We start from the raw sequence: 27,574 nt of genomic DNA, 5'->3' as shown, positions 1-27,574 counted from the left end.
AAGCTGCTTGTAAACTAGTCAGTCTGTGAGGCAATGTCATACTGAAAGGCTTTTAAGGGCTTGGTCTTGCTGCTATTGATTTTGATGGAGCAGATGAAGCCCATCTATAGGCTTGGGGAGTCCTCCTCCCTGTTACTCACATACAACTGTCACAGGCAGCGTAGTTTCCTATCTACCTACGTCCAGGTTCTTAGAATGACCCATCGCTAATGTATGCGAGTTCAATCCCTGACGGTTTCTAAAGCATGGCCAGCCCTGTGACACTGCACACCATATTCTTCGCAGTGATATGATGATGATATGATAATGGAATAATTATGTTGCATTTTTGTTAGCCGATGGCCAGGGATGTTTGGTGAGGTGCCAGCTATGCCCGTTTATACCATCCGTGACTTTAACCGCTAGGACGCACTGTCCCTTCGCGGCGGGCAGCCCGGGCTAGGCTGACGGATGCCCCAAGGTCCTAACCACCCGTGACTTTAACTGCTAGAGCTCAGAGCTCCTTCGCAGCGGGCAGTCAACACTGACTGACAGGTGCCCCAATGGCAGCACTAAGAGCCTCTCCACACCCGTGACTTTAACTGCTAGAGCTCAGAGCTCCTTCGCAGCGGGCAGTCAGGATTGACTGACAGGTGCCCCAAGAGTTTGCCCCGTGGAGGCGGCACAACTCAACGCTAGGCTCTTAGTACTCTCACCTAATGGCCAGGCTTTATAGCCAAAACGGCTGAGGTTCTTTAATTGTGTTGGCTGCTTCACAGTAAACCAGAGAAACAAGTCAGGCTTATGCATAAATGGTTACCAAAATTTATTAAACTAGATTCTAATCATGTGGTTACAAAATTGCTAGTGCCTACTTATTTAAGTGTAGAGATGTTACACACACAAACAAGTTACAAAACTGAAGCTACAATCCCAAAGAAAGAAAACAAAGTATAGAGCTCTATTTCAAAATATGTGTACACTAAAGATAGGAGATCAGGTGTGGGTGCTTCTTACTCTCCTTGCATCTCTCGATTCCAGCGGTGCCAAGCCAGGATCGGTCACTCAATTCCGCGGAAAGACGAATAAGGGACAAGGCTTAGGGACCCTCTTAGCTGCAGAAGCCTTGGGAGGCTGTCACTTATCTGACCAGCAGATAGATAGTGAAAAGCACTCAAAAATCATGGTGCTGTAGGTCCCCTACTTATACCTCTGTACTCCTTTATTCTCTTTCTCCTTTCTATGCTAAATTGGGGCTGGTCTGTCGGGGTGACGCCAGCTCTCGCAAGAGTAGTTCACACTTGCAAGGGAGAAACAATAAGTTTCGACTACTGGACACTTCTTTTATCAGGGTAAATATTTTCCCACCTAGGATGTTGGTGTGTGTGCATCATGCTGTTTTAGTAGGGGCTAAGAGCCATGTCTGTCACAGCGCCTCTGCCTGCTGTGAGCCCAATTGTTGTATACGTTCCCAGAGGCACATTGTCGCAGCACACCTGTGCTTCTCTCAGCTTCAAAGGCTGTGCTGGAGTGCCCTGGTGTTTTGGCTCCCGTGTGTTTCCAGCAATGCTGGTCTGAGGGGGGGGCTGGCTGTCTGGCTACAATTTTATGCAAGATGGGTTGTGTAAGGGGTCATTGGAAAGGTTATGATTTGCTGAATAGGATTATCCTATTGGTATACGTGTATTATTTTTGTATCTAAAGTTATAAATACTGACTTTGTATCTGTACTTTAAACGTAGTCGCACCTGGGTAATGCCCACTAGACAAGATGCTTTCCATCTAGATAGTGGGTGTGGAAGGGCCTATTCAGGGTAATGGGCCATTAGGAAAAATAGTAGGCCAGAGGAGAAGTGAGCCTTCCTGAGAATGCTACAGACAGCCTGTAAATAATGGCTGCTATGACACTACAAGGGCATGTGACACTACAAGGGCCACATGACGCTGGACTCCATCTTGAGATGCCAGTATTTCTCCACAAACTGGTCTGGGAACCAAGCTTTGAAACAAAGGGTTCCCACCATATGCTAAAGCTCTATAGGGCACGGAGTGCCATCATACGGGATTCTTCACTCCCCACACAAGAAGACTCCTGGAAACACCTGAGGAACAAAGACTGAACGGGGGGAAGTGCTGGGCCCAGGCTAAAGGGATTTCTAGCTTGTGTATGGAAGACCTGGAGATTCCAAGCTGTAAAGCAAGTGTAGCTTTCCCCCTAAGAATCTGCTTGTATCATTTCTCAGGGTGAGAATCTGCCTATTCAGATCTAATCTATTTAGTTTATTAAGCTTAGTTTGCATTTGTTGTTTATTTGCTAGGTAATCTGCTTTGATCTGTTTGCTATCACTTAATCTATTTTTTGTAGTTAATAAACTTGTTTTGTTTTAATCTAAACCAGTGAGGTTTGACTGGAGTGCTTGGGGAAAATCTCTGCTTGGTTACAAGTGTGCATTGTTCTCTTCACTTTGAAGGAGAGGCAGACTGGGTATTAAACCCATATACTGGCCAGATTTGACCAGGGCAGGACGGTACTGCTCTGGGGTCCTAGGCTGGGAAGCTGTTAGTTAAAGAGCCTGTGTGTAACTTTAGCTGGGTGTGTCCCTGTGTTAACGCTGGTGAAAGTGCAAGCTGGAGGGCTTTGCAGCTTGTCACAGCAGCACCGTGTGAGCTCAGGCTGATGGGTCAGAGGGCTCAGTGGCACCCCTGGGGGAACCCATCACAAACCCCACCAGTGGTTTATTGTCTACTCTTTGCATTCCCGTCCCTGTAAGACACCCCTGGCTTTTAACTTGGCCTAAAGCAATGGCAAAAATTTGGGGAAGGGAGCATGGTCCCGTGGCTGGACCATGGTAATGGAGATCATGAGTTCCCTGTTTTGTTAGCATCGCTCCTACATACTTTTGCGTGACCTCGGACAATTCTCTCCCCTTCTCTGTGCCAGGGTTCCCCCACATTCCCCCTACCTGCATCACGGGGGGTGGCAAGTCTTGATCTCCTCAGATGAAAGGCTGTTAAAGTGAAAAGAACTTAAAGCAAACAATCTTCAGGTTTCCAGATCTTGTCCATTATCTGGGCATATTGACTTGCTACTAATAGGACACACCTTGCCTTTGAGGATCCTCAGTAGTAAGACTGCTTGGGAATCGCACCTAATCTGACGCCCTCCCATTACCAACCTTGATTATACTGGTTTTGACCCATCAAAAGTTGCACTGCCTAGTCTGCTTCCTCCCCACTCCAGGTCAGCAATCATTACATCAATTGGATTTATGGCATCAAGTCTAATGAAGTAATTTTTAATCAGGGATGAAAATCTATGGTCTGCTCAACCTTTGCAGTGACCACGCTGTCTCCCCACACAGTATGTCATGCCATCACCAGTTTGCACACGACAGCAGGAGCAAAGCTGAAGAGGCTTTCACCCTGTAGTGAGCTTACAACAGATATGTAAGTGTAAAGCCATTTAACACGGTGCAATCTACATACATACAAAGGAGGACAATTTTGTTTTTGTTTTTGCTGGACTTGCTACAAAAGCAGATCAAACATCCCACGCTCTTTGTTTTATTTCTTTCTGAAAATGGAATGAAATATCTAGAGGATAATTTGAAACACATTTCTATATGTTTGGGGTTGGGGGGATGGGAAGCGGCAATGCTTCCAACGGGCCATAGAAACTTATCCCTTTTTAAAGAACTCCATTCCCTCCTACCTCCCCCACATCTGACGGCTCCTGGAGCGGCTCCAGTTTCTGCTTCAGCAGCATTGCCAGGATCCATTCCACATGCTGAGTATTTTCTGAAGGAAAAAAGCATTTCCTGACATCTGGTCTGAATTCACGGCTCTTCTCCTCCCCTACCTCCACCCCATTATTGGCCTTTGAATCTCCTATCACCATCTGTACTACGCTGCCATTAGCACCCAGGTTGACATTTTCATTCTCTTTAAGGACTTAGGCGGAGAGGAGTGAATTGTACACCCACATTTTCCCCTGGCCTATCTTCTTCCCTCTGTATTTTTCCAGTCTGCCTTTACAGATCGTTATCTTGCTCTTAGAGGCCTCAATCCTTGAAGGTGCTGAGCACACTGACCCCCAACCCCGCAGATTATTTAAGCATGTGCTTTACTGTAAACCCAAGTAGTCCCCATGGGAATCAATATGCTTAAATGCTTTGCTGGACCGGGAGCACATTGCAGGACTGAGCCCAGGGCCAGGCTCAGTGCTTTTTCCTCGATACTTTTTTTTAAAATGGGCCAAATGTAGCCTGGTTGTTAATCAGTTGATTTCTGCAATGAATTTTGCCCCATGTGCTTTAATAAGGTCAGCAAAATTATATACACAATAGCTTCCAGGAATTATTTAATCCCATCAAAAACTTTCCTAATACTTTCCACCCCCTTGTTCACTTGTACTAGCTGAATAGCTCAGCAGTCCTTTCCTTTCTTAAATCACTTCTCCATGCTGCCTGGATTTTAAGTGTCTTTAAAAAATTCTCAGTGAAAATAAGATGCAAAAAACAGCAAGATTTAGCTGCCTCTGCCAAACTAATTAGCCCATTATGTTACATGCATATAAATATGGAGGCAAGTTACAGGAATCAAGTCAGTGTGGCCTTGAAATTGTTGCTTGCAAAAAGAAAGACAGAATATAATTTTAAAATGACCTGGATAACTTTCAGCAGAGCTCCAAAGCTCCGTTTTCAGTAGGTCAGGACAGAGACAGTTGCATATTCCAAGCATGTAGTAGATTTTATTAAGCATAACTTTGGTTCTAAGTATTCCATCATTTTTGTAATACCTTTAGTTAAAAACAATTATACAAGAGCAAATACAAAAAATATTAAATTATGAAAACACACCTATTAAGGCTCCCATTTTATATTTATATATATTTATATATGTACACTCAAACAAGTACAGATATTAACAGAAGGTTAAGGTTAGCTTTCAGAGCTAGAAAGAAATCCTAAATTTACTAACAAAAAGCAAGGTTGTTTTTTTTTAAAAACAAACAAACAAACAAACAGTCTTGCTCTATTACAGACAGAAAGTGGTAAAAGCAAGCCACTTTTAATTCAAGAAGATAGCTCAATGAAAACACAGAGGATTGCTTAAAATTTCACATAACTAAGGGCCAGATCATAAATCCCTTTCCTCACATTGGTGAGCAGATATTCACACAAGTAGCCTCTGGTGTGACGAACTGGTCATCTATCTAAGCGCTGCATCATCTAAATCAATGTTGGACCTGATTTAAAAAAAAACAGAGTTTTGCCTGCCAAATCCACATGAAATTGACTTTTGGGTTCCTAGACAAAGTACAGCAGAATTCTAAGATATTTAAAAAAAAACAAAAAACCATCGTCATTCTACTGATATTTAGTCTAGTAATGCAGAATTGGATTTTTTTTTTAAACTACTTCACACTGTACATGCAAGAAGTATTCAGGCCTTCCGTCTTTTAGAAAGAGAAACTCTACCTTTAACCACAAGTCAACTGGTTACACCAACACGAATGGGAAGTGGAAAATGTCCATCCTGTATTCCCAGTAAGGCCTGAGCCAAAGTCCACTGAAATCAATGGGAAGCCTTTTCCACTGACTTCAGCACGCTTTGGATTAGGCCCTATTTCTTTTATATTTGAGTTTGAGTAGTAGGGTTGCCACATACGTTGAGGTGAAATGGCAGAGGCTGAGCTTCGTCTGAAGCAATGTACTGGTCAAGCAAAATGAGGTTGTCTCTTCAATTTCTGAAGACTTCAGGCTGCCTGTGGAAGTGGAATCCAGCAGACCTGAAGGAGTTCACAAGGCAGGGAGTGGGTGAGAAAGATAAACAGCAGTGGCTAAGCATCAAGGTATGATTTCTAAAGGAGTATTTTCAACTGCCCTTGTTCTGGGGGATGCAGCACAGAAAATTAGAGCATAGGGCTGTCTGAACAGAAGACAGGAGGCAAATCCAGTCAGAGTGTGTGTTTGAATGACTGGCTGCTAGAAAGGAAGACCTTCTTCCAAAGCAAGAAAGGCACAGGGGAAAAAAACTGCAGCAGTTACGGTCCTGTTTCCCAAAAATACAACATGGTAGAGTTTACAAAATGTGGTGTCTTACATTTTGCCTTTGCGTTTTGTATGACCACAGACTGAACGGCTCTGTAAACCACTTGTAACATTTAATCTTCTAAATGTGAACTGCACTGTCAATCTAAGTTAATGGTAATAAGTTTCCCAAAATTTAATTTACTTCTAATCTAATTGTGTCCTCACTTAACAAAAAAAAAAAAAAAAAAAAAAAAACCTTGATCTTGACAACTTGAAGGATATGCCTAAGAAACTCTATTAATTGTGAACGCTATGTCCCAAGTCCAATACTGAAATTGTATTGAAACTTCTAGTACCCTGGGAAAAGCAAGAGAAAAACAGCATCTTACACACACACCCCCACCCCCACCCACCCCTGATGTTAAGAGAAAATATTCTCAAGCAGTTAGCTCAGATGTAATTACAAAGGAGCATTTATTTCTGTTTAGCGCTCTAGGGCAAAAACGATGAGCGGGTGTGGATAAACATCCCTCCCATGAAGGCATTGGTAGTGTGCACACCTAACCGAGTGGGGCTCTCACCCTTCATGAGCAGTCTCCTCCCCAACTCCAGGCTTTCCTGACAGGGGGAAAGTAGTAGTCACAAGCACTAAGGGTCAGATTCTGTCACCCTTACTCAGACCGAGTTCCATCTTACTCGGTGGCAAGTCAACAGGGCTACGTGTAGGGGACAGAATATCGCCCTAAGACTCAGTGATGAAATAAGGGAATCAACTTATGAGACGAGAAAAGATGGGAGAAGTCAGAGCTTACCTAACATTAGGGAAAGTTTCTCATTTCAGTAGCCTTGGAGGGCTAGTTTGGTCTCATTTAAACCTGATTCTGTAGCTGATCCATGCACAGCAGTCCCATTGTCTTCACGGTGCTCTGAGCAGGGCCCCTAGTTCAAATGCTCACAGTCAGTCCTGTGAGTTTAATGCTACTGATCTGTTAACACTGAGTTTAGATCTGTAGGTCTCAGAGGAGAAAGACCACACCAGCAAACCAAGCAGAACATAAAAACTAGAGGATGCATCATTTCCCACTAACAGTTGACAGGACAAAGGTACACCAGTGGAGCTACGTGGGCCTGTACAGTGTAATTGCTCTATTGGGGGGGCGGGGGAGGAGCAAGGGAAGCGTTTGAGGAGAGAGGGGAAACCAGCCTTTTATTTTTGCTCAGCGGAGGAAATATTCCAATTTTTGCGCTCTCAAGAGCCAAATTCTACATGCACTGCCAAAGACAGAATTTGGTCCTAAAAACTTTTTTAGCTTTTTCAGTGTCCTGGAATTTTAAACATTCCTATATCTGTGCACCAATTTGCCCAGTGGTAACAGCCAGTGCAGATGCCCAGCAATGACCAGGACACACCACTCATTTAACCCCCATGAAAATTAAATGCAGGAATCCACATTTTCAAAATGGAGTTTACACAGACTGAAGGGACAGAAAGTGAGAACTTCCCTACACAGCAAAGTTCCATAAAATATGACCACAGATTTTTTTTTTTTTAAAAAGCAGAATATAAGCGTGATGTCTCCACTAAACTGGGATCAGAAGAAACCAAGCAGTGCAACACTCAAAGGGTTTCTCTAGTGTCCCTGATTTAAGTCTCTCATTAAGCACTTCAGACATGTCAATAATCCTGACCTGAAAACAGGTCTCAGTACTGTGTTTGGCGAGTTTGATCTGTTTATGTTGCAAACTTTTAACCCACACAGGTTCCAGGAATTCAAAACCCATCTTCGGTAAACACCACTTGGATGCCGTATATCTTCCCTCTCCAGGGCAAAGGGGTCAGACAACTTGCAGAAGCCTTTCTCTGCAGCCACTGCTGGAATGTTGAAAGTCTTAGCAGGTATTTCCTCTATGAGTCTGGAGCTTCTGCCGATTCTTGGGCTGTCCTCCTCAAGTTGCCTTTGACTTTAACAAATTCAGGTGCATTTTCCTGCTCCTCCTGGACCTTCTGTTTCTCAAGTTCCAGCTGAAATGAGAGTCACGTTTATAAAAAGATAAAATACCTGCATTAGCGATTGAAAAGTCACAGGCCAAAATTAAAGCTATGATTTCATACAAAAGGAAATTTAGCCTCAAAGACTTAGAAGTACCAGAACGTACTTTAACAGAAAGAGGTGAAGTGGCATTTAGACGAGACACAATCTCCTCTAATCAGTCTCTCCTGGAAGATCCACCCAGCTTGGAAATAGCTTTGCCACGTGGGGCAAACCATACTCACATGATGGGACAATGGGATTAAGTCTTTGGAGATATCCATGAGAATTTCCTTGCAATTTAAAAATAAATAAAGTCCTCTCCTCTGGCTTTCAGTGCAGGAGGAGAACAATCATGCCCAAAGAAAGAATACAGGAAATCAGAATTATTAACATGCATGGTTGTAGGATCTCAATATGGATTTAGGTATCTAATGGAGACATCTCCAATTGCTTTGCTTATCTTGAGCGGAAGAAGAGTAAAACAACAGTTCCCCCAACCCCATCTGTTGCAGACATTTTGAGTGTCCAATTAGGAACATTTTTAAAGCACGTGGCGTTCCTGCCCATACATGGCAGCCGTCAAAAACATTAGGGCATGTAGTTGCTTACTGTGCACCATGAGGTGTGGTCATATAGTGCTAGTAAAGAAACTCTGTTTATGAATTCCTTTGAACAACAATTACTCCGGACGTCCTGAGTGCAAACCTATGAGCCAGTAGGCAGGAAGAAGCAACTCTCTGGAAAGCGAACAGTAAATACAGTCCTGAGAGGAATTGTTCATTTGAATATATTAGGGTCTTCCTGATGATTAACGGGGACCACATACCACGCAAACAAGCTCTCCTTTTTCTGGCTCTGTGACAAGGGACTCATCTGATTATAATAAAGAATGGCTCCATTCCACAATGAACTATTTTGTCAGTTGATGTCACTTCACTCCTGCCACACATGCAGAGTCGCAACACTATTTGCTATGGGCATTTTCCCTGTTGCAACAGGATTTATTTTTCCAGATTTGAACTTGAGCCAATCAAGGACATTTTAGGGAGCTTCCAAGTGGTGATTGTTTTGAGACTGGGCTCTTCATGGGGGCGAGGATTTTAAAAAACAGAATCTCTCACCCCTCAAAATTTCTAATTTCTAAATTTTTTGTGTGGGGCTTGGAATGTAATTAATTAATATTTAGCTAGACAACTAGCAGGATTAATTGTATTTTAATTATGATAATTTTTAACTGATTTTTTTATTTAAATGGATTTTTTAAATTAAAAAAATAATGCTTTTGAGTAAGTTATTTCGTTGTTTGAAGGCACGTTGATGTGTGTTGGATTGTCTTAATGCAAACAACAAACCTCGTTAAGGAACACACAGACCTTTGGCTGGCCCTTTGCATCAGAGTGAAATTTCACCCCAAGAGAGAGTCAAACCTCATTTAAAAACTGCAATGGATGATGAATCCACTACATCCCTAGATATGTTGTTCCAAAGGTTAATCACACTCATTGTTAAAAACTGGCACCTTATTGCTAGTCTGAATTTGTCTAGCTTCGGCATCCATTATGACTTTTTTTGCTGGGTTAAAGAGCCGTCTACTATCGGAAATCTCTTCCTCATATAGGTACTTGTAAACCATGATTAAATCACCTCTTAACCTTTTCTTGGATCAACTAAATAGAATGACTTGTGGCACCTTAGAGACTAACAAATTTATTTGAGCATAAGCTTTCATGAGCTACATCCGATGAAGTGAGCTGTAGCTCACGAAAGCTTATGCTCAGATAAATTTGTTAGTCCCTAAAGTGCCACAAGTCCTCCTTTTCTTTTTGTGGATATAGACTAAAACGGCTGCTACTCTGAAACCTGTAAATAGAATGAGAGCGCTCACTTTAAGGCGTATTTTCCAGATATCAAATCACGCTTGTAGCTATTTTCTAAACCTTTCCAATTTTTCAACATTCCATTTTGAAGTGTGAGCACCAGAACTGGACACAGGATTCCAGTAACGGTCATATTACAATGTATACACAAGCAATGCCACTCTCCTACTCCTACTCGAGATACTCTTGTTTATACATCCAAGAATCCCATTAGTTACATCACTGCATTGGGAGCTCATGCTCAATTAGTTTTCTACCATGACCCCAAGTCCTTTTCAGAGTCACGGCTTTCCAGGAGACATTCCTCCATCTTATAAATGTGACCTACATTTTTTCTTCCTAGATGTGTGACCTTGCATTTGGCTGTGTTAAAAGCGAATACACGATAACACTGCATGCCTTTAAAACAAACGTTTGTTAAGGGAGGGGTAGGAAGGATGGTCTAGTGGATAGAGCACTGGGCTGAGAATCAGGACTCTGGGTTCAGTTCCAGGCTCAGTCATGCACTTCCCTAAGCAAGCTGCTTAGGCTTGGTGTACACTTAAAAGTTTTGCTGGCATAGCTATATTGGCTAGGGATGGATTTTTTTTTTTTTTTTTTTTTTTTGCAGCATAGCTATGCCAGCAAAACCCCCAGCATAGATGAAGTTAAACTGGCATAAAAGTGTATATGCTGGTATAGCCTACTTTACTTGTTTTACTGGTATATACTATACCAGCAAAATCACTTCTGTTCTGCGTCTATATACTGTACTACAGCTATGAATCCTCCTACGGTAGGCAGGCCTTAACCTATCCTGAGTCTCAGTTCTCTATCTGTGCAATGGGGATAATACTTCCCTGCCTCACAGGAATGTTGCGAGGATAAAATCCATTAAGGATTGTTCAGTTGCACACAGAGAACACACAAATACTTACATAGACAGAAGGTTCCTGTAATTCCCCCATCAATCCCAGTCCATTCTAATCTCTAGCCCAGTGATCTTCTCCGCCTATTCTTAACGTCATTGCCTTTCTCACCTGCTCCAGCTTCTGCTGTCGTTTCATTAACTCTATTTCCAGGTCTGATTTCTTCTTTTGCGCTTCCTCTTCCTTTTGTTGTTTAATAACTTGATCTCGTTTCCTTTTCTCCATCACCTTTTGCAACTCTGGTTTATTCTGAGGTGCAAGACCTCTTTGGGGAAAAAAATAGAGATAGAGCTTTTAATAAATTGTATATTCGCACAGAAACGTATGCACGTCTCCCTCAGGTTAAGATAAATATCTCTGTATTAATATGCAATAGTATTAACCTAACAAATGAACAAAAGTTAGAGAGGAGCGCCGCATTACCACTAAAAACATCTCCTTTTAATATACATATCAGTTTTCCTCTTGACTAATTCACACTCTCAGCGGTAATCTTCACGGAGCTCTCTCCATTCCAGAGGAAATCATGTAACAATGGTCACACGTCAAGTCAGGGGCAGAACTAGGAACGGAACTTGGGACTCCTGCCTCCCTGTTTTAACCAAGAGACCACACAGATTTTATTCATTCAGTCAGCTCTGCATAGAACGGTCTGTCCAGAGGCGTCTGTGACAGTGGAGCTGAACGTTTTTTCCCATCTGGACTTTTTGTCACATTACTCTTGGGAATTGCGGTTTCTGCCATTTTCTCAACATTTGGGAGTTTTACATGTGGGTGGCTGTGATGGTCAACAGTTGAACCATTTTCACTGAAAACATTGAGAGCTCCCACGTGAAACCCAGAGCTCCATGGGAAGCTAAAAGAGAGCAGACCTCCGCAACAACATTGCGATCGCGCCAGAGACCAGAGTAGCCAATTCCCAACAAGAAGCTTCAGTACTTCCTGGAAAAGATATAGGGATTTGACTGCTTAAAACCTGCCAAAGGATTTTGGTGTTTACTCCCTTCCTCCCAATCCCAGAAAAGAATTAAAAATGTAGCAGCCCCTCTCTCTCTCTCTTAGTAAAACTCTGCACCACAGGAATACTTCACTTCACTAGAAACAAATGAGGTTCTAAAATTAAATACTGCTGCTAATCAAAATGACAATCATAGCAGTGTGGATACTGCGGACAACACAGCTCTTCGTGTAATAGGATATTCCTCTACACAAGAAAAGAAAAATTCCAGACTACATTAAGGTGCTTTATGTTTTCATAAACCTTAAAGGGAAAAAGCAGATTTAATTCAGGGCAGCCTAAACATGCTTTAGATTAAAAGTGTAAGAAAGGAAACTCCAAGTGTCTCTCAATGCCTTTAAATGTTTTGGTGCTAGAAGTTAGTCTTTGATGTTTAATCCCATTAACACAAAATAGGACGCACACACACTGAACTGCCAACTTTCTCTAATCCGCTTGGCCTCTGTAATGTATCCATTTCATTGGAGAGCTATTATACTGCGTACAGGATTCATTTTAGCTTTAGATAGCTGACCCCTGGCATTTGGGAGAATTTCAGCATTAGATACGTAAAAGGACCCTTCCCTCTTCATGTCCCCCCTCAATATCCTATCACACTAAATACAAAAGGAAGAACATTCAGAACTAGGAGGGAAGATTAATACGTGGAAATCTAGGCAGTTTGGATGTCATAAAGTGATGACACTCCTGTCTCTCCTACATGGGGAAATGTCTCAGTCAGTCTAATAAAGACTGATTGGCTGTTCATGGTATTTGAAACCACAAGTTAATTCTGAGCTACCCTGTTCCCCTTCAATTTCCTGTGTCACCCGCCCATCTCTTACCTCAGGAATAGCCACATCTGAGACATTCATCCAACAGCTGTGCCTTGTATTTGCAGACACACTGCAGGATGAGGGAGATACTATTATGTGCTCAGTCAATATGATATGGGTGCCATAAACATTGTACGTAGAAAGTTTGATAAACAGATATAGACAGAAAGGAGCAAGGGCAATAAAAGAGAGTGGGCTCTGAAACTTTGTCATCCTGCCCCCTTAAAGCAATGGACAAAGTTAAATGTTCCTGAGCAATGGATGCGGAGTGAAGAGCCTCCCCTCTATCAATGTGATCTTGCTGTGGAAGGAGCAGGATTCCAAATATCACACTCATTAAACCTCAGGATGCTGATCAAATGGAATGTACTGGACAAATGCAAAATATTAAGATAATATTTAAATGAACAGGGCCGATCCACTGAAAAACACTTATATACTGTGTTCTAAAATGACTGAGGATACCCATTCATGTTCTGGTTTTTTCCACTACTTCTAAAAACCGATCATTAAAAAAAACTGTCATTTCATCATACTAATTTTATATTGATATAGTGGGTATATATATGTAACATTTTGTAATTAACATTAAAATTATTTAAAGTGCGTGTGTATATGTGTTTATATACACACACGCATATGTGTGTGTATATATACATATTATACACACACACACACACACACACACTTTAAAACCATACTCCAAAGCATGTAGTCTTCTGCAATTGTGAGAATACATTTCTGATTTTAGAAAAATCCATGCTCCCAGGCAAAGCCAACTGAGATATTTACTCATTACAAACAAAAAGGAAAATATATAGGGATTGGAATGCTTAAAACCTGCCAAAGGATTTTGGTGTTTACCCCCTTTCCTCCCAGTCCCAGAAAAGAATTCAAAAACTCTCAAACTAAGGATTTGAATCCAAAACTTGGCTGGGACTTGGACAATACTCTAACGTAGAAGAGCTTTATAATCAGAGAGTCACACCAACACTGGCCAAAGACCCCAAGCAATGGTACCCACAGCAGTCCTATAATTTAAAACAATCTACTTGAACCCATTCCAGATCCTCTGGAGTTGACATATCCATGAACATCATTGACAAAGACAAGAATGAAGAACAAATTATCAGACAAAAATCCTAGCTGTCTGTAACCATATCAATTTACCTGACCATGGATTATCTATAACTGTGTTATACTGGGGCACAATCCTGACTAATGAGTAGCTATGTCAGCCCTGCCCTGTAACCGGGGTTTCCTGGAGCCTCCAACCTGGACTGCTCACAAAAAGCCTCCTGCATGCAAGTCACTCACAGCTGTGTCTATGTGTACTGCAGCGAATCAGCCACATAGTGGCTCTTACCAGCCTTGGTTATGCTGCAGGGTGATTCCCCGCACCCCAACCCCATCCCCATCCCAGATCTTCTCCCTGTAATTTAGATCCTGTACTCCCCAGCTCTTTCCTGGACAGTACAAATATAATAAGTCTGTTATTCCAAAAGGGAAGAATGTACCTGTTTATTATTTTAAATAGAGTACCCAGACACTCCAATTTAAACACACTGGATTATATAAAACAGTAAACCAAATTTATTAACTACAAAGAGATAGCTTTTGAGTGAGTACAAGTAATGAGGCATCAAAGTCAAAAATGGTTGCAAGAAAAATAAAGATAAAATGCTTACTGATGCCTAATTTAACAAACTATATTAGGTTCAAAGCAAAGTTTTCTCACCACATGCTTTCAGCATTCAGGACCTCTCCCCCCTAGAATCCAACAGCTGCTTCCTGTGTCTTTTCAGGTGCAGAGAATGAGGGAGAATGGGCCGGGGTGTGTGTGTGTCTTGGTGCATTTGCCCCTGTTTTTATAGTTTCAGTTCCCCTCTTGAAAAAACATTTCCAGCTGGGAGCAAGATGTGGAGAAAAAACTCCATGCTGTTTCTTGCTAAGATGTAGATTTTTTTTTTTTTTTTTTTTTTGCCCCTGTCCCCTTTCCTGCCAGTGAACTGCCACTTAGCAGGTAATGATGCACCAGCCTTGTTGACACCTGGCTGAGGCATCAGCTCGCCCTTGGTCTCTAAGGAACTGGTTTGGCCACTCCCCAGACTGATCTGGAAAACATTCTTTTAATCACGATTTCAACTTACGTTTATAACTTCACATCTAACGCTGCTACCTGCATTTTGCCATGACATTATTGATCAGCAAATTATGATAAATGATACCACACAAGGCATACCATGTACAAAGATTATTACAACAGCTTGTGGAAACAGCAGGGGTATATTCTGACACAACAACTAAAAACAATCCTTTTTTCATCTCTCAAGGAGTTGGGGTCCAAGTCTACAAACCTTTACTCATGCGAGTAGTTCTTATTGACCCAAGTAGCAATGATCTTTCACCTGCTTGTACATACTTACTCCTGGGGGAATTCTACACAACCGCACATGCACAGAATTCATGGCCCCTGCAGATTTCTTTGCTTCCCCACAGAAAAATGACTTCTGACGTGGAAGCACAGGGAAGCCGCAAAAGCGGTCATGCACTTCTCCCCAGCAATGCAGGCACATCATTTCAGGCACCTGGAGAAGTTGCCGGAGAGGTAATTCACCACTGGGGCGGGGGGGAGAGCAGAGCAGGCGATACCCTGCCTGGAGTGGGAGCAGGGGGTGACAGAACTTTCTTTTCTCTGCAAGGAATGGTTGGGACTGGGGTGGAGTCTGGTGGTGGGTCAGACCTATCCCCAGAAACTTCCTCTGGCTGCAGGAAGCTCCGCACCCCCTCCACCGCTTTCTGCCCCCATTGCTCCTCAGCTGCAGGGTGGAGGGGTCACTGTACGGGGAGCTGCGTCCCAGTCTGTCCAACTCCTGTGCATCCGGATCCCACCATACCCAGATCTTCCTAACCAAGCCTCATTCACCCTGCACTGAGAACCCCCACACCAAAGCCCCCCTGCACCCAGACACTCCCGCCGAGCCACATCCTCCCCGCACCTGGATCCCTCCCTTGCATCTGGGCCCCCACTCCTGCACCCAGACACCCATCCCCGTTGAGCTCGCTACCCCCATCCCCGCTGCACCTGGACCACTCCAACAAGCGGCCCACACCCAGATCCCAACACTACTGAGCCCCAACCAGCTGCACTCAGACCCCACCAAGCCCCACTTCCTCAGCAACTGGACCCCCCTGATGAGCCTCTCACACCCAGACCTCTCCGCCAAACCCCCTCTCAAGCCCCAACCACCTTCAACTGAACCCCCCTGCAAAGTCCCATTCCCCTGCACAGGGAACTCCCCAATGAGCCCCTGTGCATACAGATCCTCTCCATACCCAGATCCCTCACTGAGCTGCCGCACCCAGATTGCCTCACACAGAACCCTCTCACCCGACACTTGGATCTTGCTGGGCTGAGCCTGACTGCCCCACACCTGGATCAGGGGCCAGGGCCAGGTATATGTCCAAGACTCTGTCCCTCTTGCTTGCTATTTTAGTGTGTCTGGCATGGAGGGACAGGGCCCCAGAGTATTTCTGGGGCAGGCCCAGCCCTTGCCCTGAATCAGGGTCGGATGCAGCCTCACTGCCAAGTCCATGTTGCGGGGTGGAGGAGGTTGGGGGGAAAGGGGGCAAGATTGCAGGGTGATCTCCCACCTCCGTGCAGCCAGTGGCCTGTGCTCCCTACTGCCATGCTGGAACCTCCACATTTATTTATTGACAAATAAAATATGTAGAATTTTAAATATTGTGCACAGAATTTTTAATTTTTTGGTGAAGAATTCCCCAGGAGTAATATACTGAGACTTTCACAAACACTCCTGCAAGGTCGGTATGTATAATTTCCAATTAACAGATGTGAAAACTGAAGTTAAATGGTTTGCCCAAGGCTGCAGACCTAATAAGTGTCCTCGTTAAGAACATACCAGTTGCCAGGTCTCTGTGTTAAAGCTCAGACCAGGGATTTTACTAATACATTAATGAAAAAGAAGGGAGTCAAGTTGGAAACATGAGTTAATCTGACACAGCATGGACTGAACAGCACAAGAGGATACCAAGTTTCTCAGCAAAGTATTGGCAAAGGGATATCATCTCCAATCGGCCAAATCTTTAATACCATTTAAATTGACAATTCTTTCAAGTAATCTGGCTCATTTTACAGTCTGGTTGTGTGCATTATTTTTAAATTTTTCAAAATTATTCCCCTCCATTGCTGACTAATTTAAAACAGAATCCCAGCTAACTTTGAGCTGAGTCCTGGGCCTACAGATGTCAATAGAATCAGAATCTGAGCCCTTAGCTCTTAAGCAGTACATAAACAAAGCAGCATGCTTTGTATCATCTACCAGCATGAAGGAAGTAGCACTTGCATAATGTATAGTAATACATATGTATCAGGAAAGCAGATGCCAAATATACACCTAATTTAGTTGTAAAGAAGATTACAGAACTGATGAGAAATTTTATCTTCAATAATAAATGTGACCTAAAGGTGTCTTTATAAATAAAGAGCCAGGCTGGAAGTGGCAAAAACCAGCAGTAGCATTTTCCCAACCGTGCCCACAACTCAAACTCTGCCTACTTGTGAGGCCAAATGAAATGCCATTTACAGCACTTCATGATATGATCAAGCTTCTTCTTTACTGTGATCTCTGATCAGCCGTGAGACAGCTAATGAATTACCATCACTAGGTTCCAAGTCATCATCCCATTGAGATAAATGGGGCAAGCTTGCACTTTTCTCAGAAATATATTGTTCTAGGCTGTTTGTAGAGTGAATCAGTTTATGGTTATGTCTACCGTGGTAAGTCGACCTACGCTACGCAACTCCAGCTACGTGAATAATGTAGCTGGAGTCGAGGTACCTTACGTCGAGTTACTGCAGGGGGTCGATGGGAGAAAATCTCCTGTCAACTTACCTTACTCTTCCTGTTGGGGGTAGAGTAAAGGGGTCAACTGGAGAGCGATCTGCAATCGATTTGGAGGGTCTATACTAGACCCGCCCTATGTATATACAGTTCAGATTCTGAAGATTATCTAAGGGCTTGTATACATGGCCCCACAGTTCAGACTACAGGGGTGTGAATTGCAACGCACACCAGTGTGCTGCATTGTAACTCCCCAGTGTGAACACAGTAAGCACAAACTAAAAAGGTACCTAGCATAGACATAGACTAAGAAATATTTTTGGACAGAGTCTGTCCTACACATTTGCACACCACCTAGCACAACAAGACGCAACCTGGTTGAGGTTTTTAGGTGCTACTGCAATATAAATATTTATTTATTAATTAAATAAATAAATAAATAAATAAATAAATAATAATAATAAATATTTTAAAAAAGAAACACAAGATTAGGTTCTGGAACACAAGATACAGCTACCAAGGAAAAAGGACTAGTCAACTCAATCCAGCACACTCCTGAAATAGAATTAAATGCTATGGGTAGCAATTGTAATTTAGGGTTTGTCTACACAAACTTTTAGTTTGAAGCAAACTGGGGTGTGAATCAACCCTGCACTAGCCTGCTGCAGACTCATTGTTCCCTGTGGACCCTGCTGCTGTGCATTAACAGGTCATTAGTTCACTTTGATCTAGTCTCATTTCAAAAAAAAGGAGTACTTGTGGCACCTTAGAGACTAACTAGTTTATTTGAGCATGAGCTTTCGTGAGCTACAGCTCACTTCATCGGATGCAGTGAGCTGTAGCTCATGAAAGCTCATGCTCAAATAAACTGGTTAGTCTCTAAGGTGCCACAAGTACTCCTTTTCTTTTTACGAATACAGACTAACACGGCTGTTACTCTGAAACCTCTCATTTCAAAGGTGACTACATCAAACTGAACTAATGACCTGTTAATGTGCAGCAGCAGGGTCCACACAAGGAAGCAAGTGAGTGTGGAGTCGATTCACATCCCAGCTTTCTGCAAATTTAATGTTTGTGAAGACAAGCCCTAAGTCTTCCCAACACTGAATCTTTAAAGCGACATAAAATATTAGTCAGGTTTTGGGTAGCGTGACACTTTGGCCAGGTCTACACTACAGACCGAAATCTGTACAACTACATTGGTATAGGGTGTGAAAAATCCACCCCCCCCCCCCAAATGACGTAGTTATACCAAGCTCACCCCTGCTGTAGACAGCGCTGTTGATGGGAGAAGCTACCGCCTCTCGGTAAGCTCTCCCATCTGCGTAATAACATCTTCTCCAAAACATGACAGCAGCACAGCAACATCGGTGCAGCCGTGCTGCTGTATCGCTATACATGAAGACGAGCCCTTTGATTATGGAGTAAAAGTTCAGTCGAATTCACCTTTTCTGGTTCATAAGGAGCTCTCTGTGAAGGTCCTGATGATTCCGGGATGATTTCACAGGATTGATTAGTTTCTGGGGTCTAATTAGTTCAGGGTTCTCTTCATCTATGTAGTCTGGTTCAGCCATGATATTTCTTGGAATAAGATATGGATCTTTGAGTTCAGTGTCCTCACTCAAGTTCTCTGTAAAACACAAGGAACAATCACGTTAAAAAAACATTTAAAGACCTTTTTCCAAAAAGGAATACAGAATTGGTGGCTGCGTCCACAGAGCTAAAATATGTTATGTTGGTAACATTTACCTTTTTATGTATAGATAGATATAGATACATTTGACAGTAAATAGAGATAAGGCTCTAGAGCAGTTTACTTTAGCTTCTTAAATTTTACTAAAATCACAGTATTCTTGGGTGGATGGGAGACTGAGGAACAATTTCCTCCTCAAAATTCTTCAGGCTATGGACTTCAATAAACTAGACCTTCTTAGTTATCAAATCTTAACACTGAGGACTAAGTTCAGCAAAATAACTAAGCACATGCCTAAACTCAAGCATGTGAATTGTCCCATTGACTTTAACGAGACTTCTCATATGCTTAAGTCTGTTTTGCTTCATTGGGACCTAAGAGCATAAACTACAAGATACTGAGGTCTGAAAAAAGAGAAAATTAATACATTGAGTCCATTAGGATTTCATTTCCCACTACCAGTAACCCCATTTGATAACTACAGTGGAAAATATGATCTCTCTTAAGTACATCCAGTATTGTAATGCAGCACTACTAAGCAACGGAATCATGTGTTTTAACAAATCGTTTTACCCTCTTTTTTTGTTTGTTGTTCCTTAGAAAAAAGAATAATTTAAATTTGGAAAATATTTCCCAAAATGTGCAATGAGAATTCACATCTTGATTACAGTTAGATTTTGAATAAAACATCCAAACTTTGACCTGGGAACTTCAACAATTAAGGGCCATATTTTTAGCTTGTGTAAATCGGCACAGCTCCAGTGATTTGAAGTCAATGAAACTACATTGGATTCACATTTACGTCAAGCTGTAAAAAGCGTATTCTTATCATACATAAATCACAATAAAAGAGATTTCTATTAGCAGCTAATCCACAAATAAGTTTTGAAATTATCCATTTGCAGCATTTAATACCTAGTTACATTTAACAGCATCAGTCACAGCACACAGAACTCCTGCACCTGAAATTAAACATTTTGAGCCAAATTCTGCCTTCATTTACTATCACGGAGCCCCACCAGTAGAAGGTGGCACACTGCAACTAAACACTCACAGGAGACAACCAACAACTCATTTCAAAGACAAAAAATGCCTCACAGCATGCAGTGTTTCAGAGATAAACTGATTTGACGTTGCATAAAAAAAATACAGACCTCGATCCTCATGGTTGATGGAACAGCTGAACATTGCAGACCTTTTAATATAGAGCTACTGAGAGAAACTCAAAGACCTCTTCGTTTTTTTCCAGAGCGAAAACTGAATCCACACTTTAACCAAATCTGAACTGTGATCTCCCTTACTTTGTTACTCAGTGGAGTGAAAAACCAGTAGTTTCACTTCAGTTAATCATTAGACAGGGACTGTTTACTTACTCCCATATAAAAGAGCTCAGAGCTTGGGTCCCACATCTATTCTATGGGCCCAATCCAAAGCCCTCTGGAGTCAATGGAAAGAATCCCAAATCCATTGGCTTTAGTGAGCTTTAGGTCAGGTCTTTTTGTTATGCCAGTAACATTCCCAAAGCATAGAGGTGAGTGTGGTATAGAGGGAGACCACAGATCCAGGGTATTGCCATATTTTTTTCAATGGAGTCAATGGAATTACTCTGCATTTCTACCTCTGAAATAAATCAGGCCCTTTGGCTTCTCCATTTTAATAATTTATCTGAATCATACAATTTCTTCCCTTACCCATCACACATCAGCTGTGGACTTCACTGGAACTACTCCTGGGAGTACCTGTTCTCCACAGTGAGTAAGAGGTTCACTCTAGGCCTTAGCCTGTTAACCCTTCAAGGCAGGGACTTTGTTTTTGTAGGCACGTGCCCTGTGACAAACTCAATAGCCCCCCAATCCTGGTTAGGACCTTTGGGTGCTAATGTAAATATCAGGTAACAACAGTAACTCAAGACTTGGCTATTACAGGGTTCAAGACATGTCATGAAAATCCTTTATCGACATCAAAAATACAGAGATGTTTAAAAAAAAAAAACCACCACTTCTCCCCATTTTTTAATGCATCTTTATCATCACAGGGTTATCAACATTTTCTCATATGCTGCGACTAACAATTTATCGCATGTCTCTCAGTATATTATCAAGTTGCCACATACAAAATAAAAAGGTACATTTCTGACTGGAAGGACCATACTGTGCACCCCACCATTGGTTTATGCCAGGGTCCATTCTCTTTATTGCAGCCTTTGAACAGGCTCTGCTACACAGCTTTATACCTGTTTGTTTTTAAGGGACAGGACAATTCAGATTCTCTCAGCGTTAACACAAGGTCTCTCAACTCAAACAGAATCAAATATGTACAATGCAGGCTTATTATAGGCGGAGGGTAAACATATTGTATTTTTAAAAGCATTTATGATCACAAAAATAAACCAGCAACACACCTATTGCTGCTTTCACACAGAGATAGCCAATGCAGAATTACCTACAGCAGGTACATCACAACTGTGGGATCATTTTTCTAACACAAGAGCCCCTGGAAATAGAATATGAATCGGTCTCTTTGTCTGGGAATGTTCGATAAAGTATTTTGCAGAACGTAAGTCTACTTTGGAAGGCATCAGAAAGGATCCGTCTGAAATTTCATAGGGTTTATTTTAAATATTGCTCGAATACTGTTCTCCATTTCTTTTTTTAAAAGCATATAAAAAAGATTTATCCACCACTGTAATCTTGATCGTTTGTGTCAGGAATTGAAGTCTCCCTTTGTAAAAAGAACGACTGGTGACAGACTTGAGTTGATAACAGCTTGCTCAGGAGCTGAAAATCTGGCCACAAGGCCCTTTTGGTTTTTAGTTTTGTCCAAAATTTGCCAGGAACTTACCAGTGTTTATTCCAAAATTTGTAAAAAGAGTGAAAACGTAACAAAAATCACAAACAAAGGGCAGCAGGAGGGGGGAGGTGCCCAGTACACACAACATAGCCCTTAGGAAACCACCTGCTCCCTGTCGGTGGTCGGGTGGTCTCAGCTGCCAGACCTGGCTCCCTGCCTGTTTCGCTCCCTGCTGTTGCGGGTGGGGAAGGAATAGAGGTCCTAGCTCACCAATATTCAGGTAGAAGAAAAATAACAAAACCAGTTGTCATAAATATAAAGGGAAGGGTAACCACTTTTCTGTATACAGTGATATAAAATCCCTCCTGGCCAGAGGCAAAGTCCTTTTACCTGTAGAGGGTTAAGAACCTCAGATAACCTGGCTGGCACCTGACCCAAAATGACCAGTGAGGGGACAAGATACTTGCAAATCTGGAGTGGGGGGGGGGGGGGGCTTTTGTCTGTCTGTGTGATACCTTTGCCGGGAATAGATCAAGCATGCAAGGCCTCCAACTCCTGTAAAGTTAGTAAGTAATCTAGCTAGAAAATGCATTAGGTTTTCTTTGTTTTGGCTTGTGAAATTTGCTGTGCTGGAGGAAATGTGTATTCCTGTTTTTGTGTCTTTTTGTAACTTAAGGTTTTGCCTAGAGGGATTCTCTATGTTTTGAATCTGACTGCCTGCAAGATTATCTTCCATTCTGATCTTACAGAGTTGTTCTCTTATCTTTTCTTGTTCTTCTAATAAAGTTCTGTTTTTTAAGAATCTGATTGGGGGTTTTGGGTGTTAAAAATCCAAGGCTGGTCTGTGCTCATCTTGTTTATTCTCAAGCCTCCCCAGGAAAGGGGGTGTAAGGACTTGGGGGGATATTTTGGGGAAACTGGAACTCCAAGTGGTCCTTTCCCTGTTCTTTGTCTAAATCACTAGGTGGTGGCAGCATACTGTTCAAAGACAAGGCGAAGTTTGTGCCTTGGGAAAGTTTTTAACTTAAGCTAACAAAAATAAGCTTAGGGGGATCTTTCATAGAAACATAGAATATCAGGGCTGGAAGGGACCTCAGGAGGTCATCTAGTCCAACCCCCTGCTCAAAGCAGGATCAATCCCCAACTAAATCATCCCAGCCAGGGCTTTGTCAAGCCTGACCTTAAAAATATCTAAGGAAAGAGATTCCACCACCTCCCTAGGTAACACATTCCAGTGTTTCACCACCCTCCTAGTGAAAAAGTTTTTCCTAATATCCAACCTAAATCTCCCCCACTGCAACTTGAGACCATTACTCCTTGTTCTGTCATCAGCTACCACTGAGAACAGTCTAGATCCCTCCTCTTTGGAACCCCCTTTCAGGTAGTTGAAAGCAGCTATCAAATCCCCCCTCATTCTCCTCTTCCGTAGACTAAACAATCCCAGTTCCTTCAGCCTCTTCTCGTAAGTCATGTGTTCCAGTCCCCTAATCATTTTTGTTGCCCTCCGCTGGACTCTTTCCAATTTTTCCACATCCTTCTTGTAGTGTGGGGCCCAAAACTGGACACAGTACTCCAGATGAGGCCTCACCAGTGTCGAATAGAGGGGAACGATCATGTCCCTCGATCTGCTGGCAATGCCCCTACGTATACATCCCAAAATGCCATTGGCCTTCTTGGCAACAAGGGCACACTGTTGACTCATATCCAGCTTCTTGTCCACTGTAACCCCTAGGTCCTTTTCTGCAGAACTGCTGCCTAGCCATTCGATCCCTAGTCTGTAGCGGTGCATGGGATTCCTCCATCCTAAGTGCAGGACTCTGCACTTGTCCTTGTTGAACCTCATCAGATTTCTTTTGGCCCAATCCTCCAATTTGTCTAGGTCCCTCTGTATCCTATCCCTACCCTCCACCGTATCTACCTCTCCTCCCAGTTTAGTGTCACCTGAAAACTTGCTGAGGGTGCAATCCACACCATCCTCCGGATCATTTATGAAGATATTGAACAAAACCGGCCCCAGGACCGACCCTTGGGGCACTCCACTTGATACCAGCTGCCAACTAGACATGGAGCCATTGATCACTACCCGTTGAGCCCGACAATCTAGCCAGCTTTCTATCCACCTTATAGTCCATTCATCCAGCCCATACTTCTTTAACTTGCTGGCAAGAATACTGTGGGAGACCGTGTCAAAAGCTTTGCTAAAGTCAAGGAACAACACGTCCACCGCTTTCCCCTCATCCACAGAGCCAGTTATCTCGTCAAAGAAGGCAATTAGATTAGTCAGGCCTGACTTGCCCTTGATGAATGCATGCTGACTGTTCCTGATCACTTTCCTCTCCTCTAAGTGCTTCAGAATTGATTCCTTGAGGACCTGCTCCATGATTTTTCCAGGGACTGAGGTGAGGCTGACTGGCCTGTAGTTCTCAGGATCCTCCTTCTTCCCTTTTTTAAAGATGGGCACTACATTAGCCTTTTTCCAGTCATCCAGGACTTCCCCGGATCGCCATGAGTTTTCAAAGATAATGGCCAATGGCTCTGCAATCACATCCGCCAACTCCTTTAGCACTCTCGGATGCAGCGCATCCAGCTCCATGGACTTGTGCTCGTCCAGCTTTTCTAAATAGTCCCGAACCACTTCTTTCTCCACAGAGGGCTGGTCACCTCCTCCCCATGCTGTGCTGCCCAGTGCAGTAGTCTGGGAGCTGACCTTGTTCGTGAAGACAGAGGCAAAAAAAAGCATTGAGTACATTAGCTTTTTCCACATCCTCTGTCACTATGTTGCCTCCCTCATTCAGTAAGGGGCCCACACTTTCCTTGACTTTCTTCTTGTTGCTAACATACCTGAAGAAACCCTTCTTGTTACTCTTAACATCTCTTGCTAGCTGCAACTCCAGGTATGATTTGGCCTTCCTGATTTCACTCCTGCATGCCCAAGCAATATTTTTGTACTCTTCCCTGGTCATTTGTCCAATCTTCCACTTCTTGTAAGCTTTTTTGTGTTCAAGATCAGCAAGGATTTCACTCTTAAGCCAAGCTAGTCACCTGCCATATTTGCTATTCTTTCTACACATCGGGATGGTTTGTCCCTGTAACCTCAATAAGGATTCTTTAAAATACAGCCAGCTCTCCTGGACTCCTTTCCCCCTCATGTTATTCTCCCAGGGGATCCTGCCCATCAGTTCCCGGAGGAAGTCAAAGTCTGCTTTTCTGAAGTCCAGGGTCCGTATTCTGCTGCTCTCCTTTCTTCCCTGTGTCAGGATCCTGAACTCGACCATCTCATGGTCACTGCCTCCCAGGTTCCCATCCACTTTAGCTTCCCCTACTAATTCTTCCCGGTTTGTGAGCAGCAGATCAAGAAGAGCTCTGCCCCTAGTTGGTTCCTCCAGCACTTGCACCAGGAAATTGTCCCCTACCCTTTCCAAAGACTTCCTGGATTGTCTGTGCACTGCTGTATTACTCTCCCAGCAGATATCAGGGTGATTGAAGTCTCCCATGAGAACCAGGGCCTGCGATCTAGTAACTTCCGTTAGTTGCCGGAAGAAAGCCTCGTCCCCACATCTGTACCCTAGAGTTCAGAGTGGGGAAGGAACCCTGACACTAGTAAAGCCCAAATACTGACTTTTTCAAAATACACACATTTTTTGGAGAAGAACTAGTAAATACCAAAAACAAAGGACCTTAGCTGTCAATTACTCCAGCTGGGATTTCCAACTGGACATAAGGAAGCGAGACACCCAACTCCCATTCAAGTCATTCCCTTTGGTGCCTTTGCAAAATCCCAGCCTTAATCACAAACTGTGGGCCCAATCCTGCATTTCCCTACACAATGATGATTATTATTATTAATTATTTGTACTATCATAGCGCCTGGGAGCCACAGCCATGGACTAGGAACCTGTTGTGCGAGGTGCTGTATGAACATGGAACAAAAAGTCAGTCCCTACGCCAAAGAGGTTACAATCTAAGTAAATAAATAATCAGTGACAATATTGAGCAGAACTAACATGATTTCCATTCATACATTCACAATGTATTATCCCCATTTCACAGATGGAAAAACTGAGGCACAGAAGCAATTTGCCCAATGTCACACAGCGACACAGTGGCAGAACTGGGAGTAGAACCAAACTCTGGCTCAGATGAATTCAGACTACTCCCACATTGATAAAATCCTCTCTCAAGTCACAACATGCAAACAATTAATGTCCCAACAAAAATGCCTCCATTGCACAACATTAGATTAAATGTTCACCAAATGCTTATCTACAGCATGTAAACTAGTCAGTAAATACACTTGCTCAGTTTAGAAACGTACCAATACTACATACAGTAATCATTTCCTTTTCCTACTGCTTTTCAACCTCATACACTCTCTCTCCCCTGAACAAGTAGCAAAAACAGATTTCAATTACTTTTCCCATATTGTTCATTTTACTTGAATATTCTTAGTTGTAGGGCAGGCGGGTCTTCTTGATGACACCGATATATAACACTTTAGATCTCACTGGAAGCAATGAAAGGGGTTTTTTTGTTTCATTTTTTTCCTCTCACTTGGTTTCTTCCCCATTTTGTCCTTAAAAAGTTTAAGTACACATAACTGTCTTTGTCTGCATTAGTTTGTAAAAGACTGAGCCATTGTCTGGGGCCATACAATTCTCACTGACTGCACATGCCATTTACCAGTAGTGGAAAAGCAGAACTGAATACGGAATCTTGCTAATATGCAGATTACTAAAGGCAAATTCCTAGACACAGAGGGCTTGAGTATTTTACCAGACAACAGCCAGAGGTCTAAACTTATTAGCCAAAAATTAATACCCTGGTAACAAAGCATAGCCTACCACCAGTATGTGGTGAAGGGAGGAAAGTGCTCTGTTCTTGTTAGTTTCCCAGCTGTCCATGGAATTCTGAACAGCAGCAATGAAAACTGCCAAGACACTGATCGGTTTTCATATTGTTGCAATTATTTCCCAGGTGAGTGCCAACAGTTTCTTTAAAATATATAACATTCCCTATTTAAGAAGAAAATAAATTGCAGTTTCTAGTCCTCAGGATTGCAAAAAAACCTTCCATAAGTGAAGTGAATGTAAAAGGATGCAGCATTATCTTCCTGAGTCTACACACAGGTGCCTCTGCTGCTGCAAATAGCTTTGTCAAGCTGCAGCAAAATGAAAACCAAACAGCGTCCTGTCAGTTTTCACTGCTGCTATTCAGAACCCTAATGGGCAGCAGTGAAACTTACGAAGAATCATGTTAAACATTTTAGGTTGGTATTTTCTTGAGGGATGATTTGGATATAGAGAAGCTAGGGCCTAACATTAAAAATTTCCCAAGCCCTGTTCTTGAGGGATATAGAAAAGCAGTTTAGGTCCTAAAGACCTTTTGTCTTTTATACAAAAGTCTCTGAAGCAAAGAGAGTCCTTGTACAAAGCCAGTATTTGGATATCCCAGATAGGTGTCATGGCTTCAGTTCTGTAGCAATACTGTGTGGTTTTGGTACAAAGAATTAAACACAAATATTTTGTTTTGCAAGCATTTGAGAGGCTCCACTAAATTTCTGT

At 42.6% G+C, this 27,574-nt stretch overlaps 1 protein-coding gene across 5 annotated transcripts in view; it reads right to left on the bottom strand.

Moving 5' to 3' along the window:
• Positions 1 to 6,433: 6,433 nt before the first annotated feature.
• The window catches only part of FAM107B (family with sequence similarity 107 member B), a 153,447-nt gene continuing 132,306 nt past the window's right edge, over positions 6,434 to 27,574 (bottom strand). For 3 of the 5 annotated variants that reach the window (XM_074942592.1, XM_074942590.1, XM_074942594.1), the window contains exons 2-4: positions 18,977 to 19,160; positions 10,944 to 11,097; positions 6,442 to 8,037 (exon numbers count right to left, since the gene is read on the bottom strand). In XM_074942592.1, the coding sequence (XP_074798693.1) occupies positions 7,921 to 8,037; positions 10,944 to 11,097; positions 18,977 to 19,104 (399 nt within the window). In that variant the 5' untranslated portion in view covers positions 19,105 to 19,160 and the 3' untranslated portion in view covers positions 6,442 to 7,920. The other 2 variants (XM_074942591.1, XM_074942593.1) reach the window with 2 other exon arrangements.

The sequence above is a fragment of the Natator depressus genome, chromosome 1, assembly GCF_965152275.1.
Source record: "Natator depressus isolate rNatDep1 chromosome 1, rNatDep2.hap1, whole genome shotgun sequence".
Taxonomy (NCBI): domain Eukaryota; kingdom Metazoa; phylum Chordata; order Testudines; family Cheloniidae; genus Natator; species Natator depressus.
This window is presented reverse-complemented; position numbering and strand designations above follow the sequence as displayed.